At 44.2% G+C, this 26,024-nt stretch overlaps 1 protein-coding gene across 1 annotated transcript; it reads right to left on the minus strand.

The window, feature by feature from the left end:
- Positions 1–232: 232 nt before the first annotated feature.
- On the minus strand, positions 233–6,566 carry LOC129828661 (metalloproteinase inhibitor 2-like). Its single transcript, XM_055889765.1, has 5 exons — positions 6,015–6,566; positions 3,907–4,007; positions 3,689–3,797; positions 2,983–3,107; positions 233–2,880 (listed from the first exon to the last, which is right to left on the minus strand). The coding sequence occupies exons 1-5, from the start codon at positions 6,142–6,144 to the stop codon at positions 2,683–2,685; spliced, it is 663 nt and encodes a 220-aa protein (XP_055745740.1). The 5' UTR covers positions 6,145–6,566; the 3' UTR covers positions 233–2,682.
- Between the last annotated feature and the right edge of the window lie 19,458 nt (positions 6,567–26,024).

The following is a 26,024-nucleotide window of genomic DNA, read 5'->3' on the forward strand; positions in this document are numbered from 1 at the left end:
GTGCAATATGGGAAGCGGGCTGTTTCTCTTCAGTCAGGTGACCACAGGAGGCTGGTGGCAACTTAATTAGGGAGGACAGGCTCGTGGTAATGGCATCAACTGTTTGACGCCATTCACTCCTTTCCAGACATTATGAGCCATCCTCCCTTCAGCAGCCTCCACTGGGTGCAACATGTGAAACACTTCATTTAATCAAGGATTATAACTACCAGCAGCACAGACACAGAGAAAGTTATTTCAAAAGGTTTGGTTTTATTTGATAATACTGTTGTATATTTTTGTCAATCAACTGAACGTCCACAAAGGATTAAACATGCATAGTCTGGATGTATTCAAACTCAACCCCTTTATCTCACTCAATCTCCCCCTCCATACCATGTGTACATCAGAAAGCATTGGATAAGGTAGAAGAAATATGGTATTACCAAGGCATTGCCTATGTTTATATCTAGCCAAGCTTATTTAGATCTATGCAAGTGCCTTCCTTGCAAGTAGGTGGCTAGGAGTGAGATTCTCACGTGCTCTCAGCGAAAGACATACACCACTTCATCATATATATTTAAGAGACTTGATAGGGAGAAACAATCTATATGTAAAATGTAATCAAAATGGAAAACAGCCCACTCTTAAATGAAGGCTTCTGATACTTTAAATCCAAATTAATATATAGCATTATTTTGAGATGTTAGGAGTATGTGCCTATCTAAGACACTAGATCCTATTGACGTGGTTTCCTGAGAAGTTACACACTTCTCCGGGCATTGGGGATTTGATCTTGCAACCTTTCGGTTACTAGTCCAACGCTCTAACCACTAGGCTACCTGCCGCAATGTAAGATCTGAACATTTGCACAGCGCAACGGACTGCAGTTAAGACTGCCTGGAACGCGGCTGTGTCCCGTAAGGCACCCTATTTCCTTTGTAGTGTGCTACTTTTGACCTAAGCCCATATAGTGCACTATATAATGGAATAGGGAGCCATTTGTGATACACATCTTCCTGTCTGGGGTACTATATTAAGATCACTAGAGAATCACAGTTATACCTCTACTGGAATTCCTCTTCAAAAAGTATAAAATTTAGTTCTGACAAATAATTATAAAAATACAAAAGTATATGCGTAACTCCTCCCACCAGCCTCCAATGAGGCATAGGTACCATACAGCAGTGGAGGCTGGTGAGAGCAGCTATAGGAGAAAAGGCTCATTGACTGCATTCCAGTCATTACAAACATATGGAAACCACATTTAACTCAGTTCCATTCATTCCAGTCCAGCCATTACAATGAGCCTATAGCGTCTACCACCAGCCTCCACTGCTGTATAGCTATCGAGAGAGAGAAGGGGTAGTGGGTGAAGACAGAGGGGGGTGTTGAGTCTAGAAGGACGGCATAGGGGTGAGGGTTATGGAGTGTGGGGAAGGGGGAAGGGCAGGGGTAAAATGTGATACCATCAACTGGGCTGGTGAGACACGCATTCTAGAAGGTTGTTTTAAATGTTATTCTCAGATCTGTCTGGGATGCTTAGAGTTCAGACAAAACGAACGCAAACACTTATAAAAACTAAACTACTTTCTTTCCAAATGTCGATTAGAATTATCTGGGAAGTCCCGCCTCACCATCAATCTGATTGTGATAACATGGGCATGAGAAGCAACATCAAATAGCATTTAACTAAAGAAAAAACACAAAAAGGCAACTTGTATTAGGCCTTGAATCAAACAGAATGAGGAAACATTGTCTAGCCATCATTGAATAGATATGGGGTTGTTCTAACCTGGGTAGTTAGCGAGGTAGGAGTTCAGGGGCAAAGAGTTGCACTTGATTTAGACCCCCCCCCCCCCCGGCCCGACAGTTAAGCAGAGTTCTCCCTTTTGCAACCATTCCATACAGTAGGTCAAAAGGTGAGTTCTCTGCCCAGGAGGTGCACAAAAGGAGTTAAATCAAGTGCACCTTTCTCTTTAAGGGTTCTGTCCAAAATGGCATCCTATTCCCTATAAAGTGCACTACTTGGGCACTGGTATAAAAAAAAGGTTGTGCACTATACGGAATAGGGTGCCATTTGAGACACCCATAGTTTAAAGAATCAGTCCTCCTGACGCCAGCCTCAGGGGGATGTGAAAAATCACTCGACCAGTCTCATGACCCTAAAGCGCTACAAACACCCTGAGCCAGTCTAGCTCCTTCCCCTCACCTCTAACCCTTCTGTTTGTTGACCTGAAGGAACCAAGTATGTGTAAGCAATTTGACAAGATGAACATTCAGGGAGCTATGTGGATCGATTTCCCAGGAGGATGCAGAGGGGAGGACAGCTCATGTCTGGAAGGGAGTCAATGAAATGATCTCATTTATTCCGTTCCAGCCATTACAACGAGCCAGTCCTCCCCAATTATGGTGCCACCAACCTCCTGTGAATGCCATCACCATACTATGAATACATCAGGTTCCTTTAGATCTACAGACAGAAGGGAGAAGTAGCAAGGTGTTTTTGAACCAGTAAACAATTTCACCGATCTCACGCAAATCAATCAGCTTTGCCTCGTTATATTTTATTTGTTTCATATTCATCTTGCCCTTTCACACAGAACTTATTTTCTCCTAATATTTCACTCAATTGTTTAGATGTATTTTTCTTAAATCAGGCTTTGCAGTGGGCAGCTGGAAGGGGGTGGTGGCAGGAAGTGACTAGGGGTCCTCGATGTCCATGAACTCTTTCTTGGGCGGAGCATTACCGCGGTACCAGGAACAGGAGCCGTCGGCCCTCTTAACGCAGGCATAGTGGTTGGCTTGGCGACCGTGCACCTGCTTCTCCATCATCAGGTCTGTCCACAGACACTCCTCTGGAGCAGAGATGGCACAGGGCAGGGAGGGGCAGCGCACAATCTACACAGAGAGACACACACCAGGTTAAGACAAGTCACAGGAGATGTTTCCCTACCCATCTACCTCCTTCAAATCCCCACCCTGCTCCCACCACCTCCCTACCTTGCAGTCACAGCCCATCTGATAGCGCTGAGTCAGACTCGTCTTCTGAGTGGGGCTCATGGACTCCCAGGGAGTGATGTAGTCACACAGGGTCACATGCATCTTCCCACCTGCCTCCACCTTGCCTGCAGAAGAAAAGATAAGGCAGGGAAGAGATCCTCTTTAAAAAAAACAGCAACAGAAATGTGGTTCTGAAACACTAAATCAGACATGGTTTTCTTTCCTCCCCCTTCCTTAGATGGGGACAGACAGCGGTTAGAAAAGGGAGCGGGTGTGAGGAGTAGAATGAGGAGAGGGGTGAGTCATTGAAAGGCTAGTCTTACAGAAAATGGTTTTCACCATGCCGAGGTCCATTGGGAATCCTAAAGGAGGAAACACTAGCCTCAGCAGTCCCTGGCCTGGTGTTCCCTGTAATTAGGCTGTGTGAGAGAACGAGTAGGGAAACCAAAGCACGCATGATCTAATGCCCCTCTGTCTCGCTTTACGTCTAGCCCGTGTCTGCTCTAGTTGTGCTCACTCGGCACCTTCTGGCACAGCCTGATCCCAGATCTGTTTGTGCCGTCTTGCCAACTCCTTATAACACTAATAACTGTAAGACTAGGCAAGGCAGCACAAACAGCTCTGGGATCAGGCTACTTTTAGCACATAGCGGAGGGAGATTAACTATGCCATCAGTGTGTGGTAAGGTCCAACAGACTATCCTCACCTGAGATCAGGTACTCCTTCTTGCCACTGGTATCGAAGGTAACGCCACACACAGCGGAGACCGGAGCAGTGAAGATCTCCTCAATGTCCTGGTCAGGACCCTTATACATCTACAACTCAACAGGTCAGGGTTAGATGAACACAGGTCTCATATCTTACACAACCACAGGTGACGTGTTAGAGGTCAGAGGGGGTTAGAGGTCGTGGATGTAGTCTCACCTTGAGCTGTTTGACGTCATACTGTATCCTGGTGATGGGGTTACCATAGATATCATTCCCAGCATCTACCTCCTTCTCCCCCACCACCTTTGCTCGGATCACTGCAGGGAAACAGGATCAGAGGACATAACACACACGAGTCCCGAAAACAAAGCTTCTGTTTGAATTCCTTCTCCCACCACATCTGGTTAACCACCTGCAGATGGTGCCCAGGCAGCCTGAACAGCCTTTACTGCAGCCTGGCATTCCTACAGCACAGTAATAAACCAACAACCCACAATACAGGGAGTCAAAACAGCCTTTGTTGTTTTGACTGTTTCAGGATGTGAACAAGCTGCCAGTAACATTCCAGATGTTCATGCCCCAAATCACATCACGATTTGTTAGCACATATGGATAGGGAGAGATGTTTCAGGCAGTGAGACCACAAGGCTGTGATTTAGGCACATTATCGAGAGAGACAAAATGTAGTGACACTGAAGGATAGAGGACAGACCTAGTATGATAAAGTATAAGCTGTAGTTCCTGTGTGTTAAAAGCCTCACAAACGACGTCATGCTTTAGCTATGGGAAGGGAATGGAAAATATGAGCAATACGCAAGAACGTAAAAATCACAGGAGAAAAAAAAAAAAAAAAAAAAACTCCACAGGGGTGACTGCCATTGCCCTGTCCCCTCAGGTTCCCTTTCTGGCGTGACACAGAAGCAAACATGGGAGGGGTTCACTGCAGAGTAAACGTCCGACTCCCTCATCTCTCCCCTGGTCCAGGTCGCATGCTTATCTGCACATGTAACCACTTCCCAAGTTCATAGAGGGAGAGATGCACATGTAACCACTTCCCAAGTTCATAGAGGGAGCTCACTGAGGATGATGCAAACACACCGAGCGCCAGCAGTATACCTGGCTGGCTCGGTCTCCTGCATTCTGTGGAGTTTTTCCTCTTGTTTCCTGACCTCATTCAGACCCAGAAGCTAATGAGCACTAAGGACTCTGGGAATAGAACAGTGTAGACAGCACGCTCAGCTCAGGGAAACACTGATTTGGGACTGCTGCCTGTTTAATGGCTTTTTCAGAATCATGTTTTCACTAGTCAGAATGAACAGGAAGCAGATGACTTCTGAGAGTGAACACTGTTGACAAAGTCAGGGGATCCCACCCTGTAAGTCAACTGTGTGTGTGTCCCTATTCTCATGGATACCGTGTATATTTGTGAGAGGTCCTTAACTTTTATGGCTTTTTCCTTTTGAGTACCCAGAACTGACAGCCAGATGTCATACGCTGCCAGATGGACACATTCGTATGTGACTGAGAGAAGGCTATACATCAGTGGAGTGTACTGTACGTCTGTGGAGTCTTGTGTGTTGCACCTGAGTCTTTGAAGTGATGTGTGTGTGTGTTGCTATCCTGCTACATTAGGTCAGTGCAGAGCAGGAAAACCCCAGAAACATTCCTGTCATTCCTCACAGCTACACCCCTCAGAGGAAGGAGAGGAGAGTGAAACTGGTATGACAGACTTGTTCAGAGGGATTCGAGCATAATTTATACAACCCTGCTTATTCTATCCTAGTTTCTCCTGCTCTCTCCCCCTCTTTATGCCTTCATTTTCTATTTGCTGTGCCACGTCCACAAGCCATACTGCACTCCTAGCCCCACAGCAGATACCAAAGCACTAAACTCATAGGGGACTGTGTGTGTGTCCTCTGTTTTACTGTACATGGCTGCAGTATAGTCAGGTGGAGACAAGCCTTCAGATCTCAGGCAAAGTTACTACTCATGCGAGCCAACCACCTCAGTTACACATTTCCTGTTGTATCATGCAACAGGAAACAGCCAGTGTAACTGAATAAGTTTAGAACACTGTTAGCCCAAATAACACCATATCACCTACATGAACAAATTACAGTATGAACGAGCAAACTACAATGTGAACGTACAAACTGACACGTCCATCATACCTATAGGCCTAAGCGACTGCATAAGTGACCAACTAACTTATCCCACCGCTGCCACCAGTGTAGCGACAGAGCTGGCAAGCACACTACTACCTGCCATGAAGGACCGTAGCAGATAAACAACAAGGTGCACGTGAGGGCGTAGCCGTTGCTCACCTACGTCCGCGTTGCAGAACGCCTGTTGTGGGTGCACGGGGGCACAGCTGCACCCTTCAACGAGCTCCTCCGCCTGCCACAGAAGCAGCACCGTCAGAGTGCAGAGTACGCCGTTAGTTGATAAATGCATTTTCTCCAGCGGTGTCTCCGTTGTTTACCGTCCTTTGAAATGCGGGGTAAAAAATGCCCTTATAGAGAGTGAAATTCGCCGAGTGGGCTGTAGGTGTGTCTGTAGGCTATGTGTCAACAGCTACAAAGACCGTTAACCAATACCAAATAACAGAAGAAAACAGCAGGTCCTGAGCCCCTAGTAGTCCCTCGCAGGGAAAAAACAAGTGTGTGACCTTCACTTTGCGTCGTTGCGCGTTTCTATCTTTTGGGTGTGTTTTAATTTCTCCGTGATTAGGCTGCTTTTAAGGCTGCTGCAGGATGGACTCCTCCCCTCTCGGTGACGATTCGTCCATCGGTAAGCGCTCGAGCCCTGGGATGAACGTTTTCCTATTCTCTTTGCCTGCCTGCCTGCCTGCCTGCCTAAACTCCTTACTCCGGCCGAACGCCACGCCACGCCTACGGACGTAGTTTTTTTCTCCACATTGAGGGGGTTCGATTAATCTCGCTCGGGCGCCCGGTAGACGTGTTTTGCACCCCGACAGAAAGTTGATTGCATTCGATAGATAGATAGATAGATGTATTTGATCATTTAAAACACAATACAATCACACATGCTGATAATGCATTTCAAATCATCAAGGATGAAACAAAAATAATTGTAATTGTGGTCCTCTTAATGTTTTATGTTTTACAAACATAACATAGTAGGCCTAAGCTAGACATTAGACCTAACCTACTAGGCATAATTGGGTTACAGATACAGTATAATAATAAATAATACAAATTTACTTGTATAGTGCTTAAAAAAATCTATAAAACATTATATATATATATATATATATATATATATATATAAACACTTTATACTGCCTTGTTGAGAAAATGACAGAATGGCGCAAATAACTGTTTGATTTGAGATCTGAGTACCTTCTCAATCTGAGTACCTACTCATGGATCTGAGTATCTTCTCAATCTGAGTACCTACTCATGGATCTGAGTACCTTCTCAATCTGAGTACCTACTCATGGATCTGAGTACCTTCTCAATCTGAGTACCTACTCATGGATCTGAGTACCTTCTCAATCTGAGTACCTACTCATGGATCTGAGTACCTTCTCAATCTGAGTACCTACTCATGGATCTGAGTACCTTCTCAATCTGAGTACCTACTCATGGATCTGAGTACCTTCTCAATCTGAGTACCTACTCATGGATCTGAGTACCTTCTCAATCTGAGTACCTACTCATGGATCTGAGTATCTTCTCAATCTGAGTACCTACTCATGGATCTGAGTACCTTCTCAATCTGAGTACCTACTCATGGATCTGAGTACCTTCTCAATCTGAGTACCTACTCATGGATCTGAGTACCTTCTCAATCTGAGTACCTACTCATGGATCTGAGTACCTTCTCAATCTGAGTACCTACTCATGGATCTGAGTATCTTCTCAATCTGAGTACCTACTCATGGATCTGAGTACCTTCTCAAGGAGTTCTAGAATGGAAATCCATTCTAGACTGTCTGATTGGTCCCAGGAACCGATGGATTAGGCCAGAGGCAGAATACAGGTGGTAAAGCAGTGTTTGAAAATTCATCATTGGCTTTGATACTCTGATTGGTTAAAGATGATCCAATCACTGAGGACTTTGTTTTGTACTGGAGGCGAAAGAAACGCACACCTGTTTAGGCGAGGTGCTGGCTAGCAGAGTAGAACACTTGAAAAATAAATGAGAGCCGCACACTCTAGGAGCTCAGATGCAATCATTTAATAACCTAATAACGAAGTTCTAATAGACAAGCTGTCTTCATCAGACTATAATGACAAACACTGCAGGTCACTATTTATATAGTGTCAAAGAACACACACAGGTCTGTAATTATGGCCGGGTGTGGCTTGATATCATTGGTTTATTTACAGATATAAATAGAACTTATAAAAAACATAAATAGATAGCATACGATCATAGGTACAATTTGGCTACATAGGCCTACAAACATTTACAATGAATAGCAAAATCACAATAATCACAAGAATGGCTTCAGATCAAAGTCTACGTTGAGACCGATGGGAGCAAGGGTCTTTAAATTAAAGATCCAGGCAGCCTCTAGTTTTAACAATAAATTGTCGAGGTCACCCCCTCTCCTAGGGAGGGTGACGTGTTCCATGCCGATATAACGTAGGGACGAAATCGAGTGGTTTGCTTCCAAAAAGTGGGCCGCAACTGGGTACGTTGAGTTTTTGCAGCTAATGGTGCAACGATGCTCAGAGATTTGTACTTTTAACGCTTTGTTTTGTACAACACACCTCATTTTGACCTCGACACAAACGCCTTCAATAATGGCAGTCTCAGACTGAAGTATGTAGCGAACAATAAAGCAGCGGAATAGTTCAGTTTGAGTCTTCAGGCAACTATTCTCTTCTCCTCTCCTCTATTTTGAATCGCATTCTCTTCTTTGTCCAGTAGAGCTGCTGACCTTATTTGCATGTTGAGAGAGAGAAGGAGAACAAGAGAATGAGGACATGATAGAGAGAGGAGGGAGAGAGAGAGACCTTGCCCTCTGAAAGGTCAGAATAGTAGGGGTTTTGTTTTGACCCCACTGTGCGAGGTCAAGAGGTCAGGATGATTCATATCAGGCTTTTTATGCTGTGACTGCTGGTCACCAGAGTTGGGATTTTACGACTGACAGTTGACCTTTAAAAAATAATATGTTGATATACATCTATGACAACAGTTGCATGTATGGGGGCAACCTCTGAAAGTGACACACAAGATATAGACAGTATGACAGATAGTTCAGAAGTACAAACGTGTGTCACTGTCACCATGGAAACCCCAAAAGCTGTCAGTCAACCCAATCCGGACAAATAACCTTATAACCTTACAGAATTTGTCCATCCTTTTTGCAAACACTCACACAAACATTTCCGTGCTTGTGTTTATAAGTGTTCTATAACAATGCACTACCAACTGAATGTCTCTGTTGGTGCAGTCGAGGTTGTACATTTCAGGGGTAAATATGTATGACATTGGATTTGTGCATATAATACTGATATGGGATTTTCAATTGATTATGTATTTCTTTGTTTACTTTTGTTTCCATAAAAGCCCATTTGGACGGTTGTTGAAAATTAGCGCAAGCTAGAAACAATATAGTGCAATGCATCAGACGATTGTTTGTTCAATGTTTCAATGTGTTTGTACTTGTCCCTATCCGAAAATATGTGCAGGGTGTGTGTGTTTGTGAGAGAGGGAGACAGGGAGAGACAGGGAGAGACAGAGAGAGAGAGGGACGGACGGACGGACCACTGTAGTTTAATGGATGTGGTGACCAACACAACTGGGAAACCATGTAGAGAATGTGCAGCGTGTGCCCAGATCTGGTGGTTTAGTCATCTCTATGCTCTCCTCTATCTTGCTATGAAATTACCCCAGAACAAGACGGCTGCTCTGTAGTCAATCATCATAGTCCGTCAGTAAAGATCAGCACTATCATCGTCAACACAGGCAGTTAACCATCATGATGATGATGTAGATGTGTGTGATAAAGTATACCAACCGGTGTGGAGGCAAAAGCAGACATTGTAATGTATTGTGTCAGGCTAGGCTTATCATCGTATGAGGCTGTGACTTTGCACACTTCCTCTGACACTTCTGCTTTCTGGCAGGTTGTTACGGGGTGAGGATGTTACACAGAAGTTGTTCCCAGAAGAACAACGTGTAGCAATGGCCAGGGCTGAGAATTGTGAAAGTGACAGCTAAGTTGGTACACACTCATACATGTATGCATTTGCTCACGTTGTCACGTCCGTTGTAATGAGGAGACCAAGGCGCAGCGTGATATGCATACATTCTTCTTTTAATGAAGACAGAACCGTAACACTATATCAAGTGAGTGCTGACAGGCAACTACACATAGACAAGAACCCACCAAACCAAAAGGGAAAATGGCTACCTAAATAGGATCCCCAATCAGAGACAACGATAAACAGCTGCCTCTGATTGGGAACCAATTCAGGTCACCATAGACCTACAATTACCTAGACTTACAAAACCCCCATAGACAAGACAAAACAAGCATACCCACCCTCGTCACACCCTGACCTGAACAAAATAATACAGAAAACATAGATAACTAAGGTCAGGGTGTGACACACGTACACAGCTTCTCACACACACACAGGTAATCACACACAGACACAAACTATATGATGGTCATTCCATGAAACCGGTACGATTTCAATCCCTCTGACCTATATTTTAAGTATTGGGCCACCAAAATCTAATAAAAAAATAAATGTCTCCTGTAATGAAGTTTGAGAAAATCTTTAATATCAGAAAATATCTTGTTTTCAACTGACACCAAGCGTGGCCTTCATTGAATTTGTACTTAGGATATAATAACATGTGAAAATAATCCATACATTTTGCCATTGATGTAAACATCTATTTGTGCTCTTTTGCTGAGAATGTATTTTTCCAAATAAATCATGATTATTGATTCAAATCACAATATTTAGTTGCATATCCTCAACCCTGCTACGCCAACCAATCTCCCCCCATAAAAGTACTGAACTTATCCTTATGTGCAATCATCAACTGGAAGTGACATCATACGAGCCTTCTGAACTGTCACACCCTGATCTGTTTCCACCTGTCTTGTGCTTGTCTCCACCCCCCTCCAGATGTTGCACATTTTCCCTATTATACCCTGTGCGTTTATACCTGTGTTTTATGTTTGTCTTTTACAAGTGTAACCAATGTGAAATGGCTAGCTAGTTAGCGGTGGTGCGCGCTAATAGCGTTTCAATCGGTGACGTCACTCGCTCTGAGACCTTGAAGTAGTTGTTCCCCTTGCTCTGCAAGGGCCGCGGCTTTTGTGGAGCGATGGGTAACCATGCTTCGAGGGTGACTGTTGTCTGTGTGCAGAGGGTCCCTGGGTTCAAGCCCAGGTAGAGGCGAGGAGAGGGACGGAAGCTATACTGTTACACCAGTTCGTCTTGTCTCGTCAAGCCTATAGCATGGTTTTTCCTGTACTCCTATTCGCTCTAGTTCTTCGGGTCTTGACCATTCTGCCTGCCCTGGCATTCTCTACCTTTCTGACTGCCCTGGATTACTGACCTCTGCCTGCCTTGACCTGCCGTTTGCCGGCCCCCTTGTTTTGTCAATAAACATCTGTGATTCGAACTGTCTGCATCTGGGTTTTATCCTGAGTCCTGATATGAATAACATGGTGCAAAGACAGGAAAGTTATCACATTCTTTTACATCTATATTTAGTTGATTTTTATTGTTAGATTGGGGCCGTCGAGCTCTGTTACATGAAATAAAAATATTATTTATAGAATAAATATATGCAGTTTATTAATTCAATGCCTGACATGTGGTCTCCTGTTCTTCAACATGTGAGGAGCAATGGTCATTTTGAGCCAAAAAACTCAACCCTGTCATACTCTAAAAGCCATCAAACAGGCAAAGTGTCAGTACAGGATTAAGATTGAATCCGACTACACCGGCTCTGACGTTCGTTGGATGTGGCAGGGCTTGCAAACTATCACTCATTACAAAGGGAAACCCAGCCGCGAGCTGTCCAGTGAAGCGAGCATACCAGACGAGTTCAATGCGTTCTATGCACACTTCTAGGCAAGCAACACTGAACCATGCATGAGAGCACCATCTGTTCCGGATGACATGCTCTCCATAGCCGATGTGGATAAGACCTTTAAACAGGTGTCGTGGAAATTCTTACACAGGGACACTCAAAGTCAATCTTAAATGAATCATCCTTTATTTGTCAGCGCGGGGTTCCAACCAACTCAATGCACCATAGTACACATGTCAATCAGGAGCTCTGCCTGGGTAGTCCCAGCAGTTGTCTTATATATGGCTATACACAGACAAGTTATATTTGCATGATTTAGCATAATGAATTAATCATTACCATTTTGTTTCATTCATGTGACTGATCAATACTGGTTCAGAAGATGTGACAGACCAATACCTCATGAGTCTTCTTCTCTCTAAGCTGAGACCTTGAAACTGAGTTATCTTTCATTCATTCTCAAAACAAGGTCTGGGAGAACTACCAAATTTCAGCTACTAATGGTGAGGATTTGTTCAGTTAGCCCCTAGCATGAACACAGAAAATTGTTTATAGAACAGCACATAAATAGAACACAGAAATAAGTTATAAAAGCACAAACATAAAAATTCCATTACACAGGTTAACATTCACAGGGCCAGACAGATTACGAGGACGTGTAGCTGGCAAGTGTCTTCAATTACATTTTTAACCTCTCCCTGACCCGGTCTGTAATACCTACATGTTTCAAGCAGATCACCGTATCGCCCCGTAGCACTCACATCTGTAGCCCTGGCTCACATCAACACCATGCTCCCAGACAGTGGTGGAAAAAGTAACCAATTGTCATACTTGAGTAAAAGTAAAGATACCTTAATAGAAAATGACTCAAGTAAAAGTGAAAGTCACCCAGTAAAATACTACTTGATTAAAAGTCTAAAAGTATTTGGTTTTAAATATACTTAAGTATCAAAAGTTAATGTAATCGCTAAAATATACTTAATTAAGTATCAAAAGTAAAAGTATACATCTTTTCAAATTCCTTATACACTGCTCAAAAAAATAAAGGAAACACTTAAACAACACAATGTAACTCCAAGTGAGTCACACTTCTGTGAAATCAAACTGTCCACTTAGGAAGCAACACTGATTGACAATAAATTTCACATGCTGTTGTGCAAATGGAATAGACAAAAGGTGGAAATTATAGGCAATTAGCAAGACACCCCCAAAAAAGGAGTGATTCTGCAGGTGGTGACCACAGACCACTTCTCAGTTCCTATGCTTCCTGGCTGATGTTTTGGTCACTTTTGAATGCTGGCGGTGCTCTCACTCTAGTGGTAGCATGAGACGGAGTCTACAACCCACACAAGTGGCTCAGGTAGTGCAGTTCATCCAGGATGGCACATCAATGCGAGCTGTAGCAAAAAGGTTTACTGTGTCTGTCAGCGTAGTGTCCAGAGCATGGAGGCGCTACCAGGAGACAGGCCAGTACATCAGGAGACGTGGAGGAGGCCGTAGGAGGGCAACAACCCAGCAGCAGGACCGCTACCTCCGCCTTTGTGCAAGGAGGTGCACTGCCAGCGCCCTGCAAAATGACCTCCAGCAGGCCACAAATGTGCATGTGTCTGCTCAAACGGTCAGAAACAGACTCCATGAGGGTGGTATGAGGGCCCGACGTCCACAGGTGGGGGTTGTGCTTACAGCCCAACACCGTGCAGGACGTTTGGCATTTGCCAGAGAACACCAAGATTGGCAAACTCACCACTGGCGCCCTGTGCTCTTCACAGATGAAAGCAGGTTCACACTGAGCACATGAGCGCATGTGACAGACGTGACAGAGTCTGGAGACGCCATGGAGAACGTTCTGCTGCCTGCAACATCCTCCAGCATGACCGGTTTGGCGATGGGTCAGTCATGGTGTGGGGTTGCATTTCTTCGTGGGGCCGCACAGCCCTCCATGTGCTCGCCAGAGGTAGCCTGACTGCCAATAGGTACCGAGATGAGATCCTCAGACCCCTTGTGAGACCATATGCTGACACATGCACATTTGTGGCCTGCTGGAGGTCATTTTGCAGGGCGCTGGCAGTGCACCTCCTTGCACAAAGGCGGAGGTAGCGGTCCTGCTGCTGGGTTGTTGCCCTCCTACGGCCTCCTCCACGTCTCCTGATGTACTGGCCTGTCTCCTGGTAGCGCCTCCATGCTGTGGACACTACGCTGACAGACACAGTAAACCTTTTTGCTACAGCTCGCATTGATGTGCCATCCTGGATGAACTGCACTACCTGAGCCACTTGTGTGGGTTGTAGACTCCGTCTCATGCTACCACTAGAGTGAGAGCACCGCCAGCATTCAAAAGTGACCAAAACATCAGCCAGGAAGCATAGGAAAAGGACCAAATAACTGACAGCTGTGCCATAGAAATTGAAAAATAGTTGGGAAGAGATGTTCGATGTACCCATTCCATGGCACATGGTTTATGAATTGATACGCAAAATAACGCCGGATTCAAAACTTCACATTTTTCGATTTAAATTATGATACCAAATTCTTGCAACCAATAGAATGTTATATATATGGGGGATACAATCTTCCCAGCTCTGCAGATTCTGCTCTGAGGAGGCAGAGTCATTTGATCATTTATTTTGGTATTGTCCATATGTAGCTAGTTTTTGGTCACAGGTCCAGGAATGGCTGAAGAATTGCAACATTTGCCTAGAACTAACGCTGCAGATAGATTTGAAAAGCCATAGTCAATCAATCAATAATATAATAATTGTTTTAGCAAGCATTTTTATTTTTTATTTACAATCTGTAGAAGCTATGAGAATAGAAAGGTTCAGTACTTTTGTGAAGCGTCACATCACAGTTGAAAAATATATGGCAAATAGAAATCCAAAATGGATGATGTTGAGAGATAGATGGGAGGGGTTGAATGGAGCTGAAGGGCGGGACTAATAACAAGATAACCAATGTAAAACATACGGAGTCTGTAAAATGTATATAGGTTCAGAAATGTTGTGAAATAGCACAGTTACAAATATAAATCAAACTGGATGGACATCAGAAATTGAGGAAGGACTAAAAACAAACAAAATATAACTATTGTAAAATAGATTGTGTCTGTAAAATGTGTATAAGATTTTAAACTGAAGATAGAAGCCTAAGTGTTTATTAGTTTACTCTAATTGGGGAAAGGGTGGTAGGGTTTGCGGGGAATAATAAAGGTATATTCTTAAAAAAGTATGTTTATCTATATAGTTATGTGCATGTATATGGATATATATTTACCCCAAAAATATATGAGGGATTGGAAATGATGCAGACAATTACATTGATGGAAGCAACAATCTTTCCGCAATATTAAGCTGATCCACCCCTTTAAAAAATATATATATATATTTGTATGAACATAACAAGATTCAACAACTGAAACATAAACCGAACAAGTTCCACAGACGTAACTAACAGAAATTGAATATTCAAAAGTAACAGTCAGTATTTGGTGTGGCCACCAGCTGCATTAAGTACTGCAGTGCGTCTCCTCTTCATGGACTGCACCAGATTTGCCAGTTCTTGCTGTGAAATGTTACCCCAATTTTCCAACAAGGCACCTGTATGTTCCCGGACATTTCTGGGGGGAATGGCCCTAGCCCTCACCCTCCGATCCAACAGGTCCCAGACGTGCTCAATGGGAGTGAGATCCGGGCTCTTTGCTGGCCATGGCAGAACACTGACATTCCTGTCTTGCAGGAAATCACGCACAGAACGAGCAGTATGGCTGGTGGCATTGTCATGCTGGAGGGTCATGTAAGGATGAGCCTGCAGGAATGATATCACATGAGGGAGGAGGATGTCTTCCCTGTAACGTAAAGCATTGAGATTGCCTGTAATGACAACAAGCTCAGTCCGATGATGCTGTGACACACCACCCCAGACCATGATGGACCCTCCACCTCCAAATCGATCCCGCTCCAGAGTACAGGCCTCGGTGTAACGCTCATTCCTTCGACGATAAACGCGAATCCGACCATCACCCCTGGTGAGATAAAACCACGACTTGTCAGAGAAGAGCACTTTTTGCCAGTCCTGTCTGGTCCAGCGACGGTGGGTTTGTGCTCATAGGCAATGTTGTTTCCGGTGATGTCTGGTGAGGACCTGCGTTACAACAGGCCTACAAGCTCTCAGTCCAGCCTCTCTCAGCCTATTGTGGACAGTCTGAGCACTGATAGAGGGATTGTGTGTTCCTGGTGTAACTCGGGCAGTTGTTGTTGCCAACCTGTAACTGTCCCGCAGGTGTGATGTTCAGATGTACCGATCCTGTGCAGGTGTTGTTACACGTGGTCTGCCACTGCAAGGACGATAAGCTGTCCGTCCTGTCTCCTTGTAGCGCTGTCTTAGGCGTCTCACAGTACGGACATTGCAATTTATTAACCTGACTACATCTGCAGTCCTCATGCCTCCTTGCAGCATGCCTAAGGCACGTTCACGCAGATGAGCAGGGACCCTGGGCATCTTTCTTTTGGTATTTTTCAGAGTCAGTAGAAAGGCCTCTTTAGTGTCCTAAGTTTTCATAACTGTGACCTTAATTGCCTATCGTCTGTAAGCTGTTAGTGTCTCAACGACCGTTCCGCAGGTGCATGTTTATTAATTGGTTATGGTTCATTGAACAAGCATGGGAAACAGTGTTTAAACCCTTGTTACGTTCCCCAGTTTCTGTGTTGTGGGTTTGTTTGTGTGTATTTCAGGAAATGGCTTCCTGAAGTCCAAAGCAGCTGATTGGTCAACCCCAGTGCAGATTGGAGCTCTGACCCCACCCTCTCGTCAGGAGAACAGCTGTTTTCAATCACCGACTCCTTCTGCAGGTTTTAAAGCCAGAGTTCCTTTGTTAGTAGAGAGCTTCTTGGTATGTCCTGTGTTTTGTTGTTGTTGTTGTTGTTGTTGTTGTTGTTGTTGTTGTTGTTGTTGTTGTTGTTGTTGTTGTTGTTGTTGTTGTTGTTGTTCAGAGAGAGCGTCTTGGTATGTCCTGTGTTTTGTTGTTGGTCAGAGAGAGCGTCTTGGTATGTCCTGTGTTTTGTTGTTGCTCAGAGAGAGCGTCTTGGTATGTCCTGTGTTTTGTTGTTGCTCAGAGAGAGCGTCTTGGTATGTCCTGTGTTTTGTTGTTGCTCAGAGAGAGCGTCTTGGTATGTCCTGTGTTTCGTTGTTGGTCTGTATGAATTTTTGTGAAGTATTTTGTAGCTGGTCCCGCTGATGTTTGTGTGCCGTCGGACTGTGTTTTTGACTAGTGAAATTGTTCCCTAAGTTTATTTTGTTTCATTTGTTCCCAGGGGGGGAAGGGGAAGGTACTTTGGGAGTGCTTAGGCAAGAGGCCGGCGGGCATACATATACCCGTAGTATGTCCTGTCTATGCACTTTAGGTAAGACCTGGGCAGACCATCCCCTGTATTTTGGTTAGTGTGCCAATGGTGTTAGTTGGGTAAGTTGTGGGTAGTTAAGGTAGGAGAGGGGGCTCTAACTTTTACTTTCTTTGCTTTGGTTCCAAATTCCCTGTAAAAGGTAATATTCTGCCTCTGTCATCCTTACCCGCACCTGCAGTCACATACCTCTTTCACTCCACGGGGAGCTGAGTGTAGCAGGGTGTTGCGTTCCCTCCAAGAGGCATACGTAACAACCCTTTACGATGAACATCTGAAGTTATTTGGCTTTTACAAATTATCTTTGAAAGACCGGGTCCTGAAAAAGGGAAGTTTCTTATTTTGCTGAGTTTAGCTAATCAAATGGGTACTCGGACTACCTGCATTGACCCTTTTTACCACTATCTCTTGCACTAATTCTGGACTCCACTCACACATACTTTCATTGACAACCCAACACACACTACATACGCCCATGCACATACATGCATATTGATGCCACACACACTTTCACACTCAACACATATTCTGCTGCAACGGTCTTATCTATTCTGTTGCCTAGTTACTTTACTGCTACCTACTGTATATGTACAGTACATAGCTACCTCAATGTGCAGGGGTATGAGGTCATTGACTCGGTACTGGTACTCACTGTGCTGTATATAGCTATGTTATTTTCTTCTTACTATATAAAGCCAATGTGCAGCCTGGAGGGGGGTGCAGACAATCTCAAAGACAGGTGAAACAGATCAGGGTGTGACACTCCCCCCTTCCACCCCAAATGCTCTTCCACATACTTCCAGGTGGGTTTTTCCATCTGCACACAGCATAAACAGCCTGTGGCTCTGGCATCAGACAAATGATCTGTCCATCAGAGTACCAACAAATATCTTCCTTTGGACTTGGCCAGAATTTGTTAATGCCATTCCGGTGCATGCACTTCCCCTTAATGTGATGTTCCTCTACATCCATGATGATGCCAGGGTATCCTTCATGGTCCTAATGGACACACCACTCCCCTACGTGATTAAGTTCAATGGTGCCAGGTCGGCATGTGGTGTCAGCCTTGTCATGAGATGCATGGAGCTGGTTAGATGCTGCAGGGTCACACAGAGTTGCCTCTTTGAGCTGTAAACAAGGACAGTCCAACATGCCAATATCCTCCTTGCATGTACAGGTAATGTCCCTGTATTTTATCTGGTCTGGTGAGAACCTGATGGCTCTTCATTGTTCCTTTAATGGCATCTGAGGTGAGAAGAGCTAGTGTATGATAAGATATAAAGAGTAACAAACACCTTATATATTTCAGTACTCAACCAGCTACTGTACAAGAAAAATGTATGTGTGTATGGGGAGGAAGGAGGGTTACCTCTGGCCCAGGCTGATTTTCAGGAGTTGAGAGGGGTGTTTGGGACTGCAGCAACGTCCTGGCTCTGAGTATCCTTTTAACATCTCTCCATTTCTTCCTTTCTGCAAGCTGTATTCTGTCACTGAGTTCAGCTATTGCCTTCTTCTTCCCTGTCTCTTTTATCTTTCCTCCATTCCTCCCTCTCTTTCTCTAGATACTTTCTCCTTCTTTCTGGGTCAGCATTACATCGTTATCTGTATTGCCGCTGTCTTTCAGCTGCACTAAGAGGTGTCATTCCTTCAGAAAGACCTGATTCAACTGATATTTATTTATTCTTAAAATACTATACATGCTATACATACTGTAATTATGTTATACAACTTATGAACAAAAACATATTTTGAAACGCATTACTGCAAGAAATCCCTTTGTCCACCCTGTTGAGTGCATGTCCACCCAGGGTGGACATTTTGTTCTAAAATTAGAAACTATGCTCCAAGTGATTGTTGTGAAGCTAGGATAATGGCTACCACTTGAAAAGGAATTTGCATTGTTTGACAAATACATTTTTAAACGATTAAATTCGATTAACATATTTTGTATTTTAGCTTAACAGGGTGGACATGTTATGCTTTCCCACATCACCAACATATGATGATGAAAATGTAATAGTATGAAATCTAGATACTCACCAGGTCCACCACAGTTGCTTTTTTCGCCAAGGAAGTGACATAATTTCCTGTTTGTAATGACATTGTAGAAAATATATATTCTCTTAAAGTGCCAGTAACCACAATGTAACAGGGTGGACAACGACTTTGAGGACATACAGAAAATAGTCAATATTCTTATAAAAAGTGCAGCATTTAACATAAAGACTATACATAAGATAACATTTAATGAAGAAAATAAGGAAATATTTTTTTAAATGTTTAATTTTATTCCTAATTATTCTCATTGAAGTTGATTGAGCAGCACTTGAGACATTGAAAAATTGCCTCCTTCCACTGAAATAAAATAGTGTAAAATGTACATTGAAGTCTGTCATGCTTCTGTTTGAAAATAAAAGAGCCGCACACTCTAGGAGCTCAGATGCAAAAATATTTAATTTACCAACGTGTGACCTGTCGAAACGTTGGTAAATTAAATATTTTTGCATCTGAGCTCCTAGAGTGCGGCTCTTTTATTTTCAAGTTTTCAACTCCGCTAGCCAGCACCTCGCCTAAATAGGTGTGCGTTTCTTTTTCTTCTAGATTATGCTTCTGTTACCATGAAGGCATATACACATTAGGATCCTTCTGAAATTTGATCCAGTGGATATTTTTAAGATACAATTTTGAATGATTTATCTTGAGGACAAGAAAACACTTTAGTGATATTGACCAACCCCTGAAAAAGGTTAGAAATGTTCACAATTTTTGTATGATTCTGATGACCTGTTCAGTGTGACCTGTTCTGATCTGTTGACCTGTTCTGTTGACCTGTTCTGATCTGTTGACCTGTTCAGTGTGACTTGTTCTGACCTGTTGACCTGTTCAGTGTGACTTGTTCTGACCTGGTCTGATGACCTGTTTTGACCTGTTCAGTGGGAACAGTTCTGATGACCTGTTCAGTGTGACTTGTTTTGACCTGTTCTGACCTGATGACCTGTTCTGATGATCTGTTGACTTCTTCAGTGTGACCTGTCTGACCTGTTTACCTGTTCTGACCTGATGACCTGTTCAGTGGGACCTGTTCTGACCTTTTGACCTGTTCTGACCTTTTGACCTGTTCTGATGACCTGTTCAGTTTGACCTGTTCTGACCTGATGACCTGTTCAGTTTGACCTGTTCTGACCTGTTGACCTGTTCTGATGACCTGATGACCTGTTCAGTGTGACCTGTTCTGATGACCTGTTCAGTGTGACTTGGTCTGACGACCTGTTCAGTGTGACTTGTTCTGACCTGTTAACCTGTTCTGACCTGTTCAGTGTGAGCTGTTCTGATGACCTGATGACCTGTTCAGTGTGACCTGTTCTGACCTGTTAACCTGTTTTGATGACCTGTTCAGTGTGACCTGTTCAGTGTGACCTGTTCAGTGTGACCTGTTCTGATGACCTGTTCAGTGTGACTTGGTCTGATGACCTGTTAACCTGTTCTGACATGATGACCTGTTGACCTGTTCTGATGACCTGTTGACCTGTTCTGATGACATGTTCTGATCTGTTGACCTGTTCAGTGTGACCTGTTGACCTGTTCTGACCTGTTCAGTGTGACCTGTTCACCTGTTCTGATAACCTGATGACCTGTTGACGTGTTCAGTGTGACCTGTTCTGATGACCTGATGACCTGTTCAGTGTGACCTCTTTTGAGCTGTTCTGACCTGTTTCGATGACCTGTTCAGTGTGACCCGTTGACCTGTTGACCTGTTCAGTGTGACCCGTTGACCTGTTCAGTGTGACCTGTTCTGACCTTTTGACCTGTTCTGACCTTTTGACCTGTTCTGACCTTTTGACCTGTTCTGACCTTTTGACCTGTTCAGTGGGACCTGTTCTGACCTTTTGACCTGTTCTGATGACCTGTTCTGATGACCTGTTCTGACCTGTTCTGACCTGTTCAGTGTGACCTGTTCTGTTGACCTGTTCAGTGTGATTTGTTCTGACCTTTTGACCTGTTCAGTGATTTGTTCTGACCTGTTTTGACCTGTTCAGTGTGACTTGGTCTGACGACCTGTTCAGTGTGACTTGGTCTGACGACCTGTTCAGTGTGACTTGGTCTGACGACCTGTTCAGTGTGACTTGGTCTGACGACCTGTTCAGTGTGACTTGGTCTGACGACCTGTTCAGTGTGACTTGGTCTGACGACCTGTTCAGTGTGACTTGGTCTGACGACCTGTTCAGTGTGACTTGGTCTGACGACCTGTTCAGTGTGACTTGGTCTGACGACATGTTCTGACCTGTTGACCTGTTCTGACGACCTGTTCTGACCTGTTGACCTGTTCTGATGACCTGTTCTGACGACCTGTTCAGTGTGACCTGTTCTGACGACCTGTTCTGACCTGTTGACCTGTTCTGACGACCTGTTCAGTGTGACCTGTTCTGACGACCTGTTCAGTGTGACCTGTTCAGTGTGACCTGTTCTGTTGACCTGTTCTGATGACATGTTCTGACCTGTTGACCTGTTCTGATGACCTGTTCTGACCTTTTGACCTGTTCAGTGTGACCTGTTTTGACCTGTTCTGAACAGGACAGGTCAAAACAAATGACATGTTCTGACCTGTTGACCTGTTCTGACCTTTTGACCTGTTCAGTGTGATTTGTTTTGACCTGTTCAGTGTGACCTGTTCTGATGACCTGTTCAGTTTGACATGTTCTGACCTGTTGACCTGTTCTGACCTTTTGACCTGTTCAGTGTGACCTGTTCTGATGACCTGTTCTGACCTGATGACCTGTTCAGTGTGACCTGTTCTGATGACCTGTTCAGTGTGACCTGTTCTGATGACTTGTTCAGTGTGACCCGTTGACCTGTACAGTGTGACCTGTTCTGACCTGTTGACCTGTTCTGACCTGTTGACCTGTTCAGTGTGACCTGTTCTGATGACATGTTCTGACCTGTTCTGATGACCTGTTCAGTGTGACCTGTTCTGACCTGTTGACCTGTTCTGACCTTTTGACCTGTTCAGTGTGATTGGACTTGTTCTGATGACTTGTTCAGTGTGACCCGTTGACCTGTTCAGTGTGACCTGTTCTGACCTGTTGACATGTTCTGACCTGTTGACCTGTTCTGACCTTTTGACCTGTTCAGTGTGACCTGTTCTGATGACCTGTTCTGACCTGATGACCTGTTCAGTGTGACCTGTTCTGACCTGTTGACCTGTTCTGACCTGTTGACATGTTCAGTGTGACCTGTTCACCTGTTCTGATAACCTGATCAGTGTTCTTTCCTGCTATGTTTTTGTTTGTTTAGTATTTTACTGCAGTTGGATTAATAAAACTCAGTTTAATTAAAATGTATATATATTTATATTATATATTTTTTCGCCAAGGAAAAAACCATTACATGGTTATATCTATGAAATACAATGTTTATATGTTGGAGTGAATTTTAGAGAAATAAAACCAATTTATATGGAAGCCATATTGGTCTCAACCCTGTTACCCTAGTCTCAACCCTGTTACATGACCATTTTTGTGTCATCATTTTGGAAAGGTTATGAAATATGGAGTTAATGTTTGTTGAGCTCAGTCTGAAATGTTTAGTGCAATAATGAGAATATAGATTTTAGTTCAACTTAAGGCTGTGTAAGGGAGGCGAAGTCAGGTGCAGGAGAGTAGAGTAGAGTAAACAGGCACACTTTTATTCCGTTCAACAATAGGGACAAAAAAAATGACAAGTGCCCAAAAACACGGAACATAAACTATAAAAGTATCGCGCGTGAACATAGACCGTTCACAATGAACAATTACACACAAAGACATGATGGGGAACAGAGGACTAAATACATGTAGATTGATTGGGGAATGAAAACCAGGTGTGTATGGAACAAGACAAAACAAATGGTTATATGAAAAATGGAGCGGCGAGGGCTGGAAAGCCGGTGACGTTGAACGCCGCCCGAACAAGGAGAGGAGCCGACTTCGGCGGAAGTCGTGACAGAAACCATACTTTTGATAAAACAATTGAGGTTGCTTCAGTGTCCATTTCAGGCTTGAGTATAGCAAAAGTATGAGATATTATGTAACATTTTTATTTGCAATTATTGAATTAGTTTGAGGGACATATGATTACAAGGGAAATGTAGATTTTATTACAAGTATCTTTTATAATCATATTCAGACAACTTACATAGCGTCCATAACGAGGTTGAAGACAAATGGTGTCCTTATCGGGGGAAAAAATGTCCAATAACAATAGGGTTTGGATGCCTGAGATGGGAAAAAAAAATCCTTTATGTCGTGGGGTGTTCAGAAAAATTATTTATTTTTGTAAAAAAAATGTCAAAGCCCAAATATGACCCATGAAACATCTATGAAAATGGGTATGTTTTAAAATTAATATATTGTTGAGGGGAAAAGCTTGTCACTTGGAGCAATAGCAGCACCGTGTGGCATACAGGACAGAGTGCTGATGTGTTTTTTCACTAGTCTGGTTGTAAGAGAGTTGGCTAAAACAGAAATGGCAACCAGGCCAGTGTATAAAATCCTCTGGTGTTAGAGTCATGTGTTATCCAGACAAAGATGGAGACTTCTATAAATATTTTTTGTATCATAATCGTATGATTTGATCTGCAAGCACACAGGTAAATCACACACACACACTCATCATTCCACACACACACACATGCGCACACACACACAGAGCTAATGTGGATCCATAATAAATACAAATACACACACACACTTCGGAGGACGCATGGCTTTCGACCTTCGTCTCTCCCGAGCCCGTACGGGAGTCGTAGCGATGAGACAAGATAGTAATTACTAACAATTGGATACCACAAAATTGGGGAGAAAAAGCGGGTAAAAAAAATAAATACAAAAATACACACACACATCCTACTACACCGGCTCTCTATGACCCAGTCTGTAAAACCTACAGTACATGCTTCAATCACCATAGTCCCTGTGCCCAAGAACTCCAAGGTAACTTGTCTAATGACTATCGCCTCATAGCACTCACATCTGTAGCCAGGAAATGGTTTGAAAGGCTGGTCATGGCTCACATCAACACTATCATCCCAGACACCCTGGACACAGTCCAATTCACATACCGCCCCAACAGACCCACAGATGACTCAATCTCTATTGCACTCCACACTGCACTTTCCCACCAGGAGAAAAGGAACACTTTCGTGAGAATGCGGTTTATTGACTACAGCTCAGCGTTCAACACCATAGTGCCCTCGAAGCTCAACACTAAGCTAAGGACCCTGGAATTAAGCACCTCGCTCTACAACTGGATCCTGGACATCCTGATGGGCGCCCCAGGCGGTGAGGGTAGGCAGCAACCCATCTGCCACGCTGACCCTCAACACTGGGGCCCCTCAGGGGTGCGTGCTTAGTCCCCTCCTGTACTCCCTGTTCACCCACAACTGTGTGGCCGCACATGACTCAAACACCATTAAGTTTGCTGACGACACAACGGCGATAGGCCTGATCACCGACGACGATAAAACAACCTACAGGGAAGAGGTCAGAGACCTGGCAGTGTGGTGCCAGGATAACAACCTCTCCCTCAACGTCAGCAAAATATATGAGCTGATGGGCCAAGCACACACCCATTCACATCGACAGGGCTGTAGTGGAGAGAGTCGAGAGCTTTAAGTTCCTCGGTGTCCACATTACTAAGGATCCATCATGGTCCAAATACACCCGCACAGTCGTGAAGAGGGAACGACAATGCCTCTTCCCCCTCAGGAGGATGAAAAGATTTAGCATGGGTCTTCAGATCCTCAAAACGTTCTACAGCTGCACAATTGAGAGCATCTTGACTGGCTGCATCACCACTTGGTATGGCAACTGTTTGGCATCTGGACCATAAGGTACTACAGAGGGTAGAGCTCCCTGCCATCCATGAATTCTATACCAGAGGAATAAGCAAGGCCCTAAAAATGGTCAAAGACTCCAGCCACCTAAGTCACAGACTGTTCTCTTGCATGGAAAGCGGTACCGGAGCGCCAAGTCTGGAACAAAAAGGCCAAAAGACTACACTTGTTGTGTTCGACGCATGTGACAAATACATTTTCATTATAATTTATTTGAAATACCAATCATCTGAGTGCAGGAGTAAGTTTTAATTTTCTCTCTCTACAAAAGTAACCAATCCCTTTCAACTGTGTTGGTTGGCATGACAGCCAGGTTTGATGCATTTGTGAGAAGTGTCTGGGGTGGATGGATGGGTGAGAGAGGGGGGGGGAGAAAGAGAGAGAGGTAGAAAAAGAGGGAGATAGAGAGCTTGTGTTAACTTTCAGGGCCACTTACTGTATGTTAGAGTCAAAATGTCTCTGTAATCTGGAAATAGACACACAAGCACTTTTTTTCACCCCTTTTTTCTCCCCAATTTCGTGGTATCCAGTTGGTAGTAGTTACACTCTTGTCTCATCGCTGCAACTCCCGTACGGACTCGGGAGAGGCGAAGGTCAAGAGCTGTGCATCCTCCGAAACACAACCCAGCCTAGCCGCACTGCTTCTTGACACAATGCCCATCCAACCCAGAAGCCAGCCACACCAATGTGTCGGAGGAAACACCGTACACCTGGCGACTGTGTCAGCGTGCACTGCGCTCGGCCCGCCACAGGAGTCGCTAGTGCGCGATGAGACAAGGATATCCCTGCCAGCCAAACCCTCCCCTAACCCGGACGACGCTGGGCCAATTGTTTGCTGCCCCATGGGCCTCCCGGTCGCGGCCGGCTGCGACAGAGCCTGGACTCGAACGCAGAATCTCTAGTGGCACAGTTCCCCACTGCACCACGCGGGAGGCCCTGGACTTTGCTTTTTTATTACTATTTTTGCGTTAATTATTACTTTGTTTGCTCAGAATGTTCGTGCAATAATTTCCTACGACCGACAAACACTTCTG

The sequence above is a fragment of the Salvelinus fontinalis genome, chromosome 30 (assembly GCF_029448725.1).
Source record: "Salvelinus fontinalis isolate EN_2023a chromosome 30, ASM2944872v1, whole genome shotgun sequence".
NCBI classification, from domain to species: Eukaryota; Metazoa; Chordata; class Actinopteri; order Salmoniformes; family Salmonidae; genus Salvelinus; species Salvelinus fontinalis.

Excerpts from the sequence above, each read along its gene's own strand:
- LOC129828661 (XM_055889765.1), bottom strand. The coding sequence starts at position 6,144 with ATGCATTTATCAACTAACGGCGTACTCTGCACTCTGACGGTGCTGCTT. Across the intron at positions 3,108-3,688 it reads GAAGGAGTACCTGATCTCAG|GCAAGGTGGAGGCAGGTGGG; the intron begins GTGAGGATAGTC and ends TTTCTTCTGCAG. Across the intron at positions 2,881-2,982 it reads AGATGGGCTGTGACTGCAAG|ATTGTGCGCTGCCCCTCCCT; the intron begins GTAGGGAGGTGG and ends CTCTCTGTGTAG.